The sequence below is a fragment of the Maniola jurtina genome, chromosome 17 (assembly GCF_905333055.1).
Source record: "Maniola jurtina chromosome 17, ilManJurt1.1, whole genome shotgun sequence".
Lineage (NCBI taxonomy): Eukaryota > Metazoa > Arthropoda > Insecta > Lepidoptera > Nymphalidae > Maniola > Maniola jurtina.
In genome coordinates this window covers 10,508,724-10,526,789 of record NC_060045.1, presented here as the reverse complement: position 1 = coordinate 10,526,789, position 18,066 = coordinate 10,508,724, and the positions used below count along the sequence as shown (strand labels likewise).

Genomic DNA, 18,066 nt, shown 5'->3' with positions numbered 1-18,066 from the left:
TAATCTTTATTTTGTACAAAAGGCCTTTGTGCCAAACCCTGTCAAAGGCCTGCTGAACATCCAAAAATGCGGCTGAGCAATATTCTTTTCTTTCTAGGGATTGCCTTATTTTGTTAACTACTCTATGGATTTGTTCTATGGTTGAGTGACCTTGTCGAAAGCCAAACTGGTGATCTGGTATAAGAGTTTCTTTCGTGATAATAGCTTTTAAACGACTTAGAAGAAGTTTTTCGAAGAGTTTTGATATGACAGGTAGTAGGCTGATGGGTCTATATGATGAGACAATAAGGGGGTCTTTCCCAGGTTTTGGTATCATAATTATATGGGAAACTTTCCATACTTGTGGAAAATATGATGTCCTGAGTATACAGTTGAAAAGTGTTGTGAGAAATACGATAGCTTTCTTTGGGAGTTGCTTAAGAACTTCTCCAGTTATAAGGTCAAATCCTGGTGCTTTTTTGTTATCAAGGCGTTTTATTGCTCGCGAGACTTCTGCTGGGGTAAAGCACTTGATAGGAAGACTAAGTTGGAGATCGCTGTTCAGGTAATCGTCAATTTCTTTTTCATTATTGTAGGTTTCATCCCTTGTGTTCGGGGTAAAAATTGTATTGAGAAATTGTGCATACACTTCTGCCTTATGAGAGTCAGTTTTTGCCCATGTGTTATCATCTAGTTTCAACGGATGTGACTGAATCAGCGGGCCAGTAGTCGACTTAATAGCCTTCCATAAGGAATGTTCTTTATTGCCTGTTGGAGACATATTTTCTAATCTGTTTTGAAGGGTTTCATCTTCTACTTCTCTCAGATATGCTTTTAGGTCATGAATGGCTTTATTAAGTTGCGATTTGTCTTTTGCTCTTCTTTGTGTTTGCCATATTCTTCTTAGGCGTCTTTTCTCCAACACTTTTTCTTTAGTCAAAAGAGGAACATTTTGGAACGCAATTGGCTTGGCTGATTCTTGAGGTGTACTCAACCAACAAGCTTTTTGAACCAAGTTTGTGAAATTGACCGTCGCTATTTCGATTTCTTCCTCTGTCTTAAGAGATACGTTGAGGTTAATGTGTTCAGTAATAAACTCGCTAAATGCATACCAGTCAGTTCTTTTATTGTATAGATGTTGTTTAGGGCTTTTCTCAATTATAGTAGTGCTGATAGTAGCGATAATAGGCGAGTGGTCATCTGACGTATCGAAACAACTTTCTATCTTCAGGTAGTGCTCTGTGAAACCTTTGTAAAGGAAGAAATCTAGAAGATCTGGCCTTCTGTTCGGATCTGCAGGAAAGTATGTTGGTTGTCCTGTACTGAGCGCTTTAGTATTTTTCTTGTCCATCGCATTTTTTAGTTCCCTGCCCCTGGTTAAAGTAAGCCTAGAACCCCAGCATTCATTTTTTGCGTTCCAATCTCCACCTGCTAGGAATCTTGGGCCCAGAGATTTGATAAAATTGGTAAAGGTAGCTTCATCTATCTTATGCTTTGGAGGGCAGTATACAGCAGTCACATTAAATATACCAATTTTGTCATGTATACATATTGTTGTTGCTTGTATATATTCTGTGCGGAATGATGGTGCAAGATTGTGCTTGATGTTCTTTCTTACGAGTATTGCAGTGCCTCCGTGACTTGTACCATCGGGGTGATTAGTTGTGTACACACAAAATTCTTGAAGCGAAAAGGCTGTTGATTCTGTTAGGTGTGACTCACTTATGAGCATAATGTCAACTTTATTTATGTTTATCATTGTTGATAATTCTAGTTTGTGGCCTAAAAGGCCGTTTATGTTCCATGCTGCTATTCTAAGTGCCGTTATTTGGCTAGTTTGTTAATGACTGTGGTCAGTAAGCCCATAAGGGTGCTCATTTGTCCAATCAGTATATCTAGCTTTTCAGCTTGTTTTGTGAGAAGATGTTCGAGTTTTTCTAGATGTGTTGAATCTTTGTTGGCAGCAGCTTGTGCATATGTTTTTCTGGTAGATTTGGTGGTATGTGATTCACTTCGATTGTTATGTTCTGTTTGCTCTGTCTGGCGGTCAGTGTACTTTTGGTTTGCTGGGTCATCTTTTTCCCTTGAACGTGGATTTGGTTTGTTGTACACGTTTGACTGATCAGTTTTCTTATTGAATTTTCTGTTTTTAATTTCCAGATAAACATTGCAGCCTTTGTAGTTAGCAGGATGGTCGCCAAGACATAGGGCACACTTAGCAGGAGTATTGCGGTCCTTCTTGGTACATTCTGTAGTTCTGTGTGCCCCTGCACATTTGACACATCTATAAGGTCTCATGCAGTTATTTTGCGTGTGGCCATATTGTTGGCAACGTTTGCATTGTGGCACTGTCTTTTTGCGTTTGGGGTCTTCTATGGTCACTATGGTATTATAGATTTGTTTGATTTCTTTAGCCGCTTTATTATTGGGTCCGGGTTCTAAATTGACAAAGAATGTAGATAGTGGGATTTTCTCCGACCCATACTTAGCGTTTACTATTTGCCCTTTGACTTTGTTGCCAGTTTTTTCTATTGCATCATTTATAGCTTCCAGGGGTGTGGTGTGATGTAGGTTTTTAATTACAATCCTGTATGGTCTTTCATTTTTTTGTGTAAAGGTGTGACCTATAAGATTATGTTCTCTAACTAACTGTATAACCTTTTTGTAGATTTCAGTATTGTTACATGTAACTCTCATTTGTGTTTTGGTAACTATCTTCAATGAGAAATCTGTTTTTCCGACTACAGTTGCTATTAGGTCTGTCAGCTTCGTAACATCTTTGATTCCATATAAGACAATTGGTGGAGGTCTACTTGTTTTTGTTTTGGTGGTTTCCTGTTCGTTGTCTTCTATATGTAGTCCTGAGAATTTGTTGTGAACAGGTACTACATTTGACTGTGGTGGAGTCGTACTCACTCTCCTCCGTTTATTTATTCGAATTTCAGGGACTGATTGCCAATCGTTTTGTGAAGGTCCAGGTGATGAATCTGAATCATCCAGAGATTCCATCTCAATGGGTATATCCTCAGTCTGCGGATTCTCTTTTGATGTGGTGTCTTTGTTTCGAATTTTGTAGAATAAGCTAGGATGGAACGCTTGCTGTATAAGTCTCTTTCCAGTAACATTTACAGGCACTGGAGCCTGGTTACTCACTCCAGTGGTGTCTTCGGTAGCAGATTTCACACTCTCCAGCCCGGGTACCGGGGAGCGCCGGGGGTTAGCCGGATCACATGACAAAACACATTCACTATTATTCGACATTTCATAAAAGAGGGGGTTGGGATAAAACACCAGCAATACTTTCCCAAGGTACTGCTGCCACAATTTTAGAGGGTATTTAGTGCCTCAGGGCTTGTGGTAGCCAAAGGACAGGTTAATTAACCGCCGCCTGTTGCTCGGCGTTGTCGGCTCGTTTTGCACCACCCAGGGGACACGTGTAGGGTGGGCCTTGTTCGAGGAAAAGGTGGTAAATCCTACGGACGCGAGCGACTTCGTTTACCTGTAGCACTACTTGTGTGCCTTACCTTTACATTTTTAACCAGTAGTTTGATTTTGTAAAACCTGCATTAATCATTATTACAATCGCAAATGTTGTTATTGGCTAAAGTTATGGTATTCTTGTTGCAATAATACATTGTAGCCAATAGGCGAGCGTCAACCAGTCACAGGTGATTGCGATCATGCCTCATATGGTAAGTGACATATTTAGTACGATACGCATGTCACCATTGGTACTAGGAGAGCAGGAGATTAGAAGAGGTTACACGCGTTGATGCTAACTGCTTGAGAGACATTGTGCCGAGTTCAGTACTGGACTGTAACTTGATAGAGAGCGCTCGACACTTCCGGTCGGGGAGAGTGCCTGTGTGGGTGTGGGGGAGGGCGGACGGCGCGGCCTTGTTGAGGAGTGGAGAGTTGCTGCAGAGTCATGACATTGTAGCTGTCATTCTACCGCAATCGAGCTGCAGATTTACCTCTGTCAAAACGCCTACCTGTAGCAATAGTTGGGCGCAGAGAAGATGGTGACGACGTTGCGGTCGTGGCACCAGTTGTAGCCCTCCATGACGAGCTGATGCGCACGCGACACTAGTGTCAGCCCGTTGCTGTGGTTGAACGTCTGTTATCTGTAGCACTATTTAAGCGCCTTACCTGTAGCAATAGTTGGGCGCAGAGAAGATGGTGACGACGTTGCGGTCGTGGCACCAGTTGTAGCCCTCCATGACGAGCTGATGCGCGCGCGACACTAGTGTCAGCCCGTTGCTGTGGTTGAACGTCTGTTATCTGTAGCACTATTTAAGCGCCTTACCTGTAGCAATAGTTGGGCGCAGAGAAGATGGTGACGACGTTGCGGTCGTGGCACCAGTTGTAGCCCTCCATGACGAGCTGATGCGCACGCGACACTAGTGTCAGCCCGTTGCTGTGGTTGAACGTCTGTTATCTGTAGCACTATTTAAGCGCCTTACCTGTAGCAATAGTTGGGCGCAGAGAAGATGGTGACGACGTTGCGGTCGTGGCACCAGTTGTAGCCCTCCATGACGAGCTGATGCGCGCGCGACACTAGTGTCAGCCCGTTGCTGTGGTTGAACGTCTCCGATATGTCCTGGCCGAAGGTGTAGCCGGCTCCACGGGGCGATATACCCCATCCGCCTCTGCCAAAATAATGAAAAAGATATTATGTTATTATCTTATCGCAAAACAACATTAAACATTCACCATGAACAAGTTCCTGAATGTTCATAACTTAGGATATGGTAAGTTTCGATGGTGAATTAGTATTGTAGGTACCAAGCAACAGCTTCATAGTTAAACTCCAAGTTCCAACTCCTCAATCCTGATGCTGCAAGGTATTTAACTCCTAAGGCGTGGGTATTAAACGACATTTTGAGAAAATACCATTATGCGCTTAGTTAGACGCATCTATTGCCTAGGAGTTCAAGGCAGACAAATTATTCGGAGACAACTCCCACCCTCTAAAACTTTTCTTCCAATCAAATCTTTTCATTTTGTTCTATTCATTTTTTGTCCATTATGTGCGATGATAATAATTTGTACATGACTTAGCCGCGTTTTTAAAACAGCTGGCATGTTTTAGATAATAATTATACACGAGGATGCCATTAACACGTACCCTCGTCGTAACATTAGAAGTGAATCAGCATCGCGGTTAAGATAAAACTATCAATAGTCAATACAGACATGCTCTGTTTACTTCAATTTAATCTTAGTCCGTTTTATTTGCGGATATTGATTTTTATACCCGATAGAGGTGACCCAGAAATAGTAATCAGAAAACGTCAACGCTAGGTTAAAACAAAGTTATATAGAATCGATACAAATTGCAAAGATTTCTGTTTACCGTATATGCTTATCAATATTATTGCTTTTATCGGTCCATATCAGATTTATTGAATGTAAAGGCCTATATGATTTTTCTCGATATAATAGAATAATATAATATTAAATATATAAAGTGTTTGTTTTCAGCAGTCCAGCTATCAACAAAATATTTTCTATTTTGATGAGACAACACCCGACTACGCACGACGGGGTCGCTCCACAAAAGATCGCACATGGGTCCTTCATGAGAGACTTCAATATCTATATCAGTAGATAGAGTATCAATAGCTGAGGCCGCCGTGGAGACAGGAAATCTGGCCGTCGACGAGCGCAGCGAGCGGGAAGAAGTCGAACAGTTCCATAAAGTTGGCTTATAAGAGTATAAATGTCTTACCTATCATCGGGATCGCTCCACAAAAGATCGCACATGGGTCCTTCATGAGGGACTTCCTGCACGCGGTCGAGCGCGCGAATATGGTCCAATGTATCAATAGACGGGCTGAGGCCGCCATGGAGACAGAATATCTGGCCGTCGACGAGCGCAGTGAGCGGGAGGAAGTCGAACAGGTCGGTGAAGTGTTTCCACACGGACGCGTTGCCGTATTTGCGCAGGCATTCGTCGTAGAAGCCGTACACTTGCGTGATCTGACGCGATTCGTGGTTACCGCGGAGGATTGTTATTCTCTCACGGTATCTGACCTGTAATAGAACGATAGTAATTAATAGCTGATTCGTATACATCTTATATTATGTAGGTATGCATATTGCATATACTTTATTGCACCACAAGACACATATGACAGGTCACAAAAAAAGGAATACTTTAAATGTAGGTATAAAAAGGCGTCTTATCGCTAAATAGCGATCTCTTCTAGACATTAACGCTAGGGACAAAACGCCGGACCGCCTTTTAGTGGCATAGCAATTCGTAGACTGATAAAATTTGCCAAACATAGAATACATAACTCAGAAGGTTCTAAAATAAATGGTCCAAGAAAAACGGAGTAAATTATGACCAACTCTCGCCGACTCGATTCGATTTTGATAACATAATTCTGACATTGATTTTGATAATTCTGACACATTAGTCGATACTAGAGCTAATTTCTTTAACTAGGCTCTTTCAAGTAAAGATTTTTATATAAACCTGTGAGGATGATACTGCCATTGTCGCAATTGAAAATGCCATAAGCCTACGTTGTCGTATTAGTTTAAAAAATGCGAAAAACCAAATTAAATTTGGATTTCGCGGGCAGGCCCGTCGCTTCTACCTTAATATCACGTCGGCCGTTGACGGATCAAATCAGTCGTCGACAAAAATCGGTCATCTCCGATAGCTTTGTTGGTCCAAACCAATCTTATCAAATTAGTTATCAGACGGTCTGGTAAATTTATAATTTTTTATGATAGTGTTTTTAGTTTTTACGTACACACTTCAAAGAAATTTCTAAAAAAAATTATAATACATGTCGAAAATTGCGGAACCAGTATGGAGAAAGGGTGGATGGATTGCGTGAATGAGAATATGTATGTAAAAGGGGTGGAAAATGCGTTAACAGGGCTCTCTCCGTCACTCGTTTCATACAATCGTAGTTCCAATTTCATTTGAATATTAAGCAACCAAAGTCCATGAAATTTTGCAGACATATTCTAGAAACTAATATCTGTGTCCGTGGTGTTTTAGATTTTTCTAAAAATATGTAGTTTTAAAATTACAGAGGCTCAATGATTTGTATGAAACTTTTTAAGACCGCGTAGCTTTGAAACCGAATATTTTAACAGAAATCTGGAAACCACAGACATAGATATTAATTTATAGAATATGTCTGCAAAATTTCATGGACTTTGGTTGCTTAATATTCAAATGAAATTGGAACTACGATTGTATGAAACGAGTGACGGAGAGAGCCCTCTTAACGTATGACAGAAGTGAGTGGAAGAAAAATACATGTTCTGCCGACTCCACATAGCTTGGGATAGCTCAAGCGACTGTTAATGCCTACAGATACATGTTTCAAAGTGATACGTATGCGTTTTTTTCATCAACTAAATTTAGTTCAGACCATAAAAAGTTTAAAATTCATTGTTATCTTTTTTTTACAGCCGCCAAGCGACTGGTGAGTCACGTGCCAACGCGAAGAATCAGAACTACACGCATCCGACCTTGATCACGTAAACTCATTCAAAAATAAAAGTGGAAAATCGGCCCATCCGAAAACCAATGTATCGTAAAACCAATCTAGTATTGATTGGATAATGAAACAAGAATCGATTTAGCGATCGATTGGATAAATTGAAAAATATCTAGTTGATATAGCGAGACCGTACTAAATTATAAAGGCTTGACAAAATACAGATACAAAAGCGCAACGAACAAAATTCTGCACGATATGACGCTAAAGGGACCGCGCGCGTACGTGTGAAGAATTAGTAGGTACTTAGTTGTTTCTCTTTTCTTATGACAAATATCCAATACATTAGCAATAAAACTTGCGGAAGTCAGCTCAGGCAAGTCACTTGCACTGTGCAAACATTCCCAGATAGACAATTTCTGCAAGTTTAGTTCTTCTCTTGATTTTTGACTTATTGCAGTGCCAAAAGGTCCTTCGCCAGTAGCTGCAAGATAGTTGCTTAAACTTTCAGCATTTGACATTGATATGACAAGTTTTATTACTAGTTGGCACTGTCTTAATGGATATATAAAAATTAATGTTTGTCTGTTCGTCTTCTGTGCGTTCACGCATCGTTCAATCGATCGAGTTGAAACTTTAACAGTTGTTGTTGGCAGTTGCGTGAAGTTTTCTTATGTACTTACACGCACAATAGGAGGAATGCAAGTTATTCAAATAAAATAATAAAATAGTGGCATTGCAGAGCATGCCAGGTGTTAGGCTGCAAAGCACCGCCGCTCTAAGCAATCGTCATACCTAACATTTTCCTACCTTCACTAAGTGCAACGCTGTCCGTCTCAATGTCTAAATTACAGCGGTAATTATACGCCTTGTTGCGCTAATTACAGAAGTAATTATTAGCTAAATGGTCCGTTTAGTACCTACTTATGTATGTTTAACTCTAAATCGGTCTAGCTAAGTATGATAAAACAGTAAAGGGCTCATTTGTGAAAGTAAACGACTTGGTAATCTTGATTACAAACGTAGTACAAACAGTGGACCCGTGTTTATCAAAGGTACTGACCGATAACAGCTGTTTGCTCCCATAGAAAAATTAACGCATCGAGATGGAGGTGCTATAAGCAACGTTAAGCCTTTGAGCCTCTATCAAAACACCGGCCCATTTGGTCAAAAAATAATACAGACTTAGATATATAAGGCTCTCATCACATTACATTAAAATTGAACCCGTTCAGCACTTAACGCGATTGACGCTTTTAAACAGACTGCACTTCTAGCTTATTTTATATGTATGTATATTTATATAGTGTTCAATTCTATGGTACAACTTCTTTAAACTAAACTAAATCGGCAGATCTAAATCTAGTGCTATTCTACAGAAAGCATTGCGAAATTAATAGCTATAGATTAAGGCCTATTATTTTAGTTTAATACAGATTACAGAATTAGCCACAATACCTCCTCACATTTTTAAAGCTACAATTTCTTGTTTCAGAAGAGAACACTATATCCTCTCCTAGGTGTGATACTTAAGGCTAGCTTTCACTCAGTCCTATTTTAATACTAGAAACAATAGGACTTTTACAGATTCTCAGATTACAATATGATAGTACTAAAGTACACCTGTGTTGTGATGTACCTTAATCTACAAGTAAAGGAACTCATTATTCGATTTGAATAAACTTGTTCACTGATGTTTGTATGGGTATATAATACATACCTTCCTGTTTTCCTCAATAGATAATTACCTATATGAAAATAATATACCTAACGAATAAGCAATCACATAGCATAGAAGTAGCTATTTTTAAATCTTGGATGATCATTCATATTATAAATGACGTTTGACGTCACACATTTCTATTTCTAATACAGCTCTTTATTAAAATAATAAGGATTTCAAGTAAGGTTAATTGGAATAGTACCAAAAATAATTTCTATACATCCGTCTGTGATAAATTAGCTTTCATCAAACTGGAAAACAAATAGATATGATATTACTGAAATTTTGTAATTCGAGGAAAGTTTATATTTCGTGTGATTTATTCCTGAAGAAATATTAGTATATGTAGATGATTACTTTTATCAAACGATTCCGTGATCGATTGTTTATGGGATGTTACTTCTTCTTTTCTCCTAGGCGAATCGCTTGACCATGTGTAGAAGCTGCGAAGGTTCTAGAAAAGCCGCGTACCTTTAGTGCAACTAACAATGTGACAGTCTCCACACTGTAGTAGCCGCGGTCCACGTAGTCCCCCATGAACAGGTAGTTGGTGTCGGGCGAGCGCCCGCCGATGCGGAACAGCTCCATCAGGTCGTGGAACTGGCCGTGGACGTCCCCGCATACCGTTACTGGGCATTTCACCTCTTGCACGTTTGACTCTTTAGTCAGGATCTCCTTTGCCTGGAAATAAAAAATCGATATTAACCTTTTGTTTGATCGAATCGAGGATGGTGCGGCTTAATTTCGTTAGCTCATAATAATTGTACTGGTCAAGCAATGTTGATCTAGTTCGGTACCTCACAGGATCTTCATCATCATCTTTATCAACCAATAGACGTCTACTGCTAAACATAGGCCTCTTGTAGGGGCTTCCAGTTTTCACACGCCATGGTGTCGCAACCAGTTGAGCTGTCGGTTACTCTGGTTCCCCTACGGATCTCCTCAAGTCTGATTACCTACCAGGATGGCTTTTAATTTTTACTCCTCAAAAAGCACGTAAAGCCATGGATACCAGTAATACCACTAACATTTAATAATATTCATTGAACCTAACGTCGAAATCGAATTCGTCAAGTCGTATGCAGAAGAATATGGGAGCTCACCACATTATTATCCCAAGAAAACTTCTACCATTGTTGGGAGGAGATCCTTGACAGTGGGGAATACTATCAATATAGAGGGAGAACCTTTTGTTACAACTATACGACATAAGACAGTATACCAAGGAAAGCAGTAAGTACATCTGCATTAATCACAAGCTGTGCAAGAGGGTAGCGCATCCCTACCTCCCTATTAATTATTATTATGGAGTTAGGGGAGTCCCTCGGGCCTCGTTTATACTACAGCAATAATTCATGATATCCAAATTCCTCAAACCAGTGGAATTTTCCCAAAATTCTGTCTTATTGTTTTTAGGGTGCCGTAACCGAGGGGTGCCAAAGGGACCATATTACTAAGCCTCCGCTGTCCGTCCGTCCGTCTGTTTGTCGGCGGGCTATATCTCGTGAACCATAATAGGAAGAGAGTTGAAATTTTTACATGTGTGAACTTGCCACTATAACAACAAACACTTAATAAAAATTTAAAAATGGCCACCAGTTTTTTTTTTTTAATTTGTTATTTCTTAAACGATGGTACTGAACCCTTCGTGTGCGAGTACGGCTCGCCATTGACCGATTTTTTAACTGGTGACAGGCTGACAGCTCTCTTCTAGTATGTTGAATGATCCATATTACGACATTTTAATATCTAAAAGCGAAAGACTATATCTAACTGACATTGGAAGAAAATAATATGTTTTGAAAAATGTCTAACTGGTTTCAGAAACTTTACACCAAACTGTCGGCACGTTGCTGGCTCTCTCCAAGGTTAAAAACTTGAGTTATTTTATAAGGTTTCCGAAACAAAGAACGAACTTTTCTAGGGCGAACTTATATATTACATTAATTGGACTACTTATTTACTTATATGGTTATATGAGTACCTACATAACTAATTAAATTAATTATGTAGAATGGTAAGTGAAGAATCTCAATAATTATTATTTATGAATTCATAGTTATTCATACTACAATCATAATGTAATATCTATGTAGTAGTCGTCTGCCAAATACGGGCTTAGAATAGTTAAAGATATTATTTACCAGGACCCTGGAAAAATGATTTTTAAGTTGTTCTAAGTTTGACGTGTGTATCTGTGTGTCTGTGTATCTGTCTGTGGCATCGTAGCTCCTAAACGAATGAACCAATTTTAATTTAGTTTTTTTTTTTTTTAAAGGTGGCCTGATCGAGTGTTCTTAGCTATAATCGAAGAAAATCGGTTCAGCCGTTTGAAAGTTATCAGCTCTTTTCTAGTTTTGTTACAGAGGTTTTTGTGTCAGGGGTTTTTAAATTTTGAGTTATAGAAATTTTTTTTGGAAATCTGCATAGCATTTTTTTTTTAACAATATTTTATTTCATGAAGAAAACAATAAATAATGATTAGGTAATAATACCTACTATGTTTTTTTCATGATTGGAAATATAATAAGTACCTACATTATAATACTTAATTAACTAGCTGTTTTTTATCAACATCATGTCTAACAAGTTTATGGTATTAACATAAAACTTGTACACTATGTATTTACGTAAGTACATACATATTTAAATGGGTATGAACTACGACCTTTAAAATTACAGCCAGAACTTTTTGCCAGTAATAAATATAATCAATTACTGAGACTTCATAATAATGATTATAAACAAAATTACTAACTGATGCCCGCGACCTCGTTCGTGTGGATATAGGTTTTTAAAAATCCCGTGGCACTTCGCAAGCGAGACTATCGCCAAAATCCCTTCTCATTCTCAGAGGGGACCCGTTCTCTGTAGTGAGCCGGCGATGTTTTTTTACAGAAATAGCATTTCTATACTAAAAATCTAGTCATTCCGGAAAATCTAGGAATTCCCCCGGGATTTTTAAAAACCTAAATCCCGCGGGCAAAAGGGCAAATGGCAGCCATAATCTAGCAGAATATATTTTATTATTTTCTGGAATCCATATTTTTAATTGATTTTAGATTTTTAACAGACTTCTAAGGAGGTATTCATTCCAGCAACACTTTCATACGAGACTGTATAATGTATGCCTTTAAATTTTTTATATCACTGGCTCATAACATGTATATCATTACGAAAATCATTCACACGTTTATGATAATGTACCTATTGTAATTATTAGCATCACACTAATAACTGAACAGATTCAAGACTTGACATTATGCAATGAATATGACGAAGTATAATTTCTATTGTACAGCATTTATGTATGTATCAGCTAGTTTTTAATAAAGCGTACCTTAAGAGGGGTCTCTCCGTCACTTATTTCATACAAACGTAGTTCCAATTTCATTTGAATATTAAGTAACCAAAGTCCATGAAATTTTGCAGACATATTCTAGAAACTAATATCTGTGTCTGTGGTGTTTTAGATTTTTCTAAAAATATGTAGTTTAAGAATTACAGGGGCTCAAAGATTTGTATGCAAATTTTTAAGACCGCGTAACTTTGAAACCGAATATTTTAACAGAAATCTGGAAAACCACAGACATAAAACACACACACTGGAAAACCATATTAGTTTCTAGAATATGTCTGCAAAATTTCATGGACTTTGGTTGCTTAATATTCAAATGAAATTGGAACTGCGATTGTATGAAATAAGTGACGGAGAGAGCCCTGTTAAATTCTAGAGTTTCAGGATTGTACGCTGGTACATATGCCAGGCATCTTTGTTTGTTTATATCAAGGGTTTCAGTAGATATTGACTATTACTTGGTTACTATTCACCTTGTGGATTTAAAACATGCAATCGATGCTTGACCTTAGTCAATCTATACGTATGTACGATATATTACGTCTGGTTTTATGTTCTTTGCGTAAATAAGATAGGTAACTGAAGATTATTATTAGTTTGCGTCAATATTAGTCGAACATTCATTTTTAGCTAGCTGATGCCCGCGACTTCCTTTCCACGATTTAGGGTTTTCGAAATCCCGTGGGAACTCTTTGATATTCCAAGTCGTGAAGAGATTATGACGTCTAAACAAAAATAAATCAAGCATTAGGTAGGTTTTAACATTAACACTAAGCCTTGAACGATTTTTATTCTTTTCTCTAGAGAAAAATCATTCAAGGGCGAGTCGGACTTTCACACAAAGTGTTCCGTATCATCGTATAGGAAAGAAAACTATTTAATTTTCACAGTGGCCATTCAGAAATTTTTATTACTTGTTGTTAAATAGCGTTAATAAAAATAGAAATCCTGTGAAAATTGAAACTCTATACTTATTACGGTTCACGAGATTCAGCCCGCTGACAGACAGACATACGGACGGACGGACAGCGGAGGTTTAGTAAGTAATAGGAGCCCGTTGGCACCCTTTAGGTACGGAATCCTAACAGTACGTATTGAAATACACATAACGTCCAGAAGAGTAAACGCAAAGCGAGAAATTTTATTAAATCCGGTAGCCAGATGTTGGGAATAGGAAATTGTTTATTATTCCATGGCGAACGGACATTAGGGTTGCCACTTGTGCCGGCATTCCGTATAACCTAACATTTCCGTTCAGTTATTCTGCAATCGGCACGTCGATTCCCGAAAACCTGCATCAATCATTATTACAATCGCAATTGTTGCGATTGGCTGAATTTATGGTATTCTTGTTGCAACAATGGATTGTAGCCAATAGTGAGCGAGCGTCAACCAGTCAGGGGTGATTGCGAAAGTATTTGTTTGTTGATTTATCCTTCAATCACGTCGCAATGGAGCAACGGATCGATGTGATTTTTAGTATAGTTATAGTTACCGGAGAGCGACATCGCTATTTTTTAATTAAAAAAATCATAGCTCGCTGGCATGAGATTTAAATAAGTAATACAGATTGTAAAAAATATAAAGTTGTATACATAGCAACTATGAGTATCCCCTTTGTATCTCAGAGCTTACATAGCACTTTTTTTTAAGATCCTAGATAGATCAAAGGCCTTTATTGAAGATCGAAAAAAGACTCAATTGAAGAGGTTCAAGTCAGTACTTTTATCATCTCTTAGCATGATTTTATTTAAATCGACAACCCTAAATAGCGCATTCAAAACAGCATAACTATGTTCTATCACAATAATTCGTGATATCATCAACAGAACTACAATGAATGAGGCAAAACAGGCGAGGAGAACGTGATTCCAACAAAACTGAATATGCTGTGCCTTTGTGAATTGAACATGTCAATATTGACATGTAGAGATACATATTTAAGGAAATACCAATCAATGTATTATTCCACAAATAGGTATTTAACATACATAGTACATTTTACAGTGCTTACGCGTATTTAGCTACCAACTTCACTCTCAACTTCGTTGTTAGCATTGTCAGATATTAGGGTTCCGTACCTCAAAACGAAAAACGAAACCCTTGTAGGATCACTTCGTTGTTTGTCTGTCTGTCTGTGCGTTTGTCATGTCTGTCAAGGAAACCTACAGGATACTTGCCGTTGACCTAGAATCATGAAATTGGACAGTTAGGTAGGTCTTATAGCACAAGTAAAGGAAAAAATTCGGAAGACCGTGAATTTGTGGTTACCTACATCACAAAAAAAATGTGTTCATGAATTAGTACTTTAAATTTTCAAAGTAAGATAACTATACCAAGTGGGGTATCATATGAAAGGGCTTTACCTGTCCATTCTAAAACAGATTTTTATTTATTTTTGTACATAATACTTTTTGATTTATCGTGCAAAACGTTGGAAAAAATACCCAAGTACGGAACCCTCGGTGCGCGAGTCTGACTCGCACTTAGCCAGGTTTTTTTAATTTAAAATCGTCAATAATACCAAAATGTTGGCCCAAGTAGTCCAAAGTGGAAGTTTAGAGAAGGCAATCTGAAGGAAATCGGAGGCAATGCCTTGAAGCGAGCACAGGCGTATATAATCACGATGCCCTCAACAGGTTTCGCTAGTACTAACGTTCTCTAAGGAAGGAAGTCTTCGTAAGAGGAATTCCCGAGTTCGAGCCATGTTTACTGACGTTACGTATAATCCCCAGATAAGGTAAAGTATCCAACAACGTTGATACTTGGAAACAACTTTTTCCCATTTCTAAGAAAGCGTTGCTTCCATCATTATGAATCGAAACACTCTTATATCTACCAAGATAACTTGCTTGTAAATAATGGGGAATACAAAACATTTACGATTAAGTACCTATAGTAAATTATTATTTTACTTAGTACATTATTTTAAGTAAAATAAATAGAAACAGTCTAGCATTTATGCTTAGTGCAGAAACAACGAATAGCAACCAACTTGCCTGAGATAATTTTTTATGGTTCTGTTTAGTCTTTATCTTTACTCTACCTATACCTAATAATAATTATTTTAATCTATTACTCAAATCTCTTAGGCTTTTTCAATTTGATAACTTTCTACTATGGGTAATCTTTTACTAGAGAGTTATTTTATTTTTATTATTGTAACATTTTATTCGTTTTTGCGTTACATCAAACATTAAATCACGATTACATGAAATAATACCTGTAATCGGCATTAGGTAATTTTACATAACTCAAAATTAAGAAAAAAACCCCTGACAAAGACCTGTATAAGAAAACTAGAAAAGAACTGATAACTTTCAAACGGCTGAACCGACTTTCTTCAATTATAGCTAAGAACACTCTCGATCAAGCCACCTTTCAAACAAAAAAACTAAATTATACACAGATACACACGTCAAACTTATAACACCCCTCTTTTTGGGTCGGGGGTTAAAAATTGTTGATATTTTAACTTCAAAGTCATAGAAAACAACTACTTACCTAATTGTATGTGAGAATCGGGCTGCATATAATAATATGGAGGGTATATCTATCTGTCGCGTTACACTGGGTTTTTGCAATGAGGGTATACAATAGAACAATAGATATGTAGACTATTAATATGTGGGATTCTGCTAAAACGGACGGTTACGTAGAAAGAGTCGATACACCCGTGGAAGACTTGTAGATTCAATTGACGTTTATATGTCGGTTTTATTTTTCTTTTGAAAAATTTTGTTTCACAATTTTTAGTGGCCCCACTGTACTATAATATGCTATGCCCAGTTAAAACCCTATTGTTTACTAAGGTATTACACAGATCGCGAGCAATTTACTCTTATCCATTGAGTTCTGTTGTCCATCTCCAAAGATATTCATCAGATCTTCACCAAATTTATATGAGACTACCTGCAAAGTATACTCTTTCAAACAAAAAAAAATTTAAATCGGTCCAGGCGTCTTTGGAGTAATCGAGGAACATACATAAAATAAAAGATTCCGACGAATTGAGAACCTCCTCCTTTTTTTGATGTCGGTTAATGAATATGACATCTCGCTTATTCTTTTTTACCTAAATACAAAATTGTATTGTAAGGCCGCGATTATATCCGTAATTTTTGTTCATTGACAACAGATTTACTTATGTAAATGTACTTTTATGAGTGTTTATACATTAGTAAATTTGTTGTAGGTAAATTAACCATGTAAGCTACAGTAAAACTTACAGGTATATCCGCGGCCTAATAATAGTCAAGGTTAGTAAAAACTAGAAACCAATTGCATCGAGATAGATAGAGAGTCATTTCCGTTACTATTTTTAAAATGACATTTTAATTTTTTGTTAATTTTATTATGCTTCTGTTGGACAGGAGAGCTGATTTATTGTTTTAGAAAAGGCCAAAGATAATGGAAAAACCTGTTAAATCTTTTGTTTTTATAAGGCCAAATATTATTTAGTCTGACTAGGAGACCCTTATTGAATCTTCTCCAAATAAAGGTATTTTGTTTAACGATTGTTGTAAAAGTTTGTTGGTTGGACCTTAAAATACAAAAGCGGTTACAACAATACAATAGTTTTCTCTTTCTATGTAAATCGTTTAATTCATCACCAGCTCAGTGGTGAGAGTACAACAGCTGGTAACTAAAATAGCGATCCCACTTCTGATGTCTATTAAGGGCCCCTCCTTCGATATCTGATTGCATTAGATCCATCAATTAATTTAATGAAAGATTTTGTAGTGCTTAGAGGGTCGGAAATGATGACAGCGCACGAATGTACTATTCACAGAAACTATTGCTTCCTCTATCGTCATTCATCATCATCATCATCATCAGCCTGTGGAGGTCCACTTTTGGACATAGGCCTTCCCTATAGAGCGCCACCACACCCGGTCGCCAGCCTTCCTCATCCAGCCACTTCCCGCCAGCCGCTTTATCGTCATTGGATTTATTGTTTTCTTCATCAAATACACACACACACACAATTCACAGAAAACTGAGTACAAACGGCACAAGACATTGTGGTATGAAAAATTCCTCTGATTTAACATTAAACTTGCTCACTATTGGTTACAAGGCATTGTTGCAACAAGAATACTATAAATTCTGCCAATCAAAACAGCAGAAATTCTATTGATTGATTTAGCTTTTCCGGAATCGACCTGCAAGTCCAGTAGTGGACGTTAAGTCGGCCCATCCAATAAAATAAACGTACCTTGTTCGAATATCATGGAAATTATGTAATTCGCTATTTCTTTATTACTGCAACGCAGTACTGTATTATTATCATGGCACGGTACATTTAGTAACATCCTCTGATAAAAATAATTTCAATTAAATAATGAGGGCAGACTGCTGAGGCCCAATGGTTCATACTTCATACACAGTTGAAGTTGAAACGAAAGAGTTATTAGTTATTTCCGAAGGTAGTTTAGTTTCATTGAGGTTCCATACCAAAGGCACAGCCTAAATACATACGGTGAGACGACACCATTAATAATAATATTTAACGTCAGCTAGTCTGTAATAATTTT

The 18,066-nt window shown here is 37.7% G+C and overlaps 1 protein-coding gene across 2 annotated transcripts in view; it reads right to left on the bottom strand.

The window, feature by feature from the left end:
• The window catches only part of LOC123873526 (serine/threonine-protein phosphatase 2A catalytic subunit beta isoform), a 39,058-nt gene that overhangs the window by 6,269 nt on the left and 14,723 nt on the right, over positions 1 to 18,066 (bottom strand). For both annotated transcript variants that reach the window (XM_045918385.1, XM_045918386.1), the window contains exons 3-5: positions 9,643 to 9,852; positions 5,711 to 6,015; positions 4,443 to 4,628 (exon numbers count right to left, since the gene is read on the bottom strand). In XM_045918385.1, the coding sequence (XP_045774341.1) occupies positions 4,443 to 4,628; positions 5,711 to 6,015; positions 9,643 to 9,852 (701 nt within the window). The remainder of the gene's footprint in view (positions 1 to 4,442; positions 4,629 to 5,710; positions 6,016 to 9,642; positions 9,853 to 18,066) is intronic.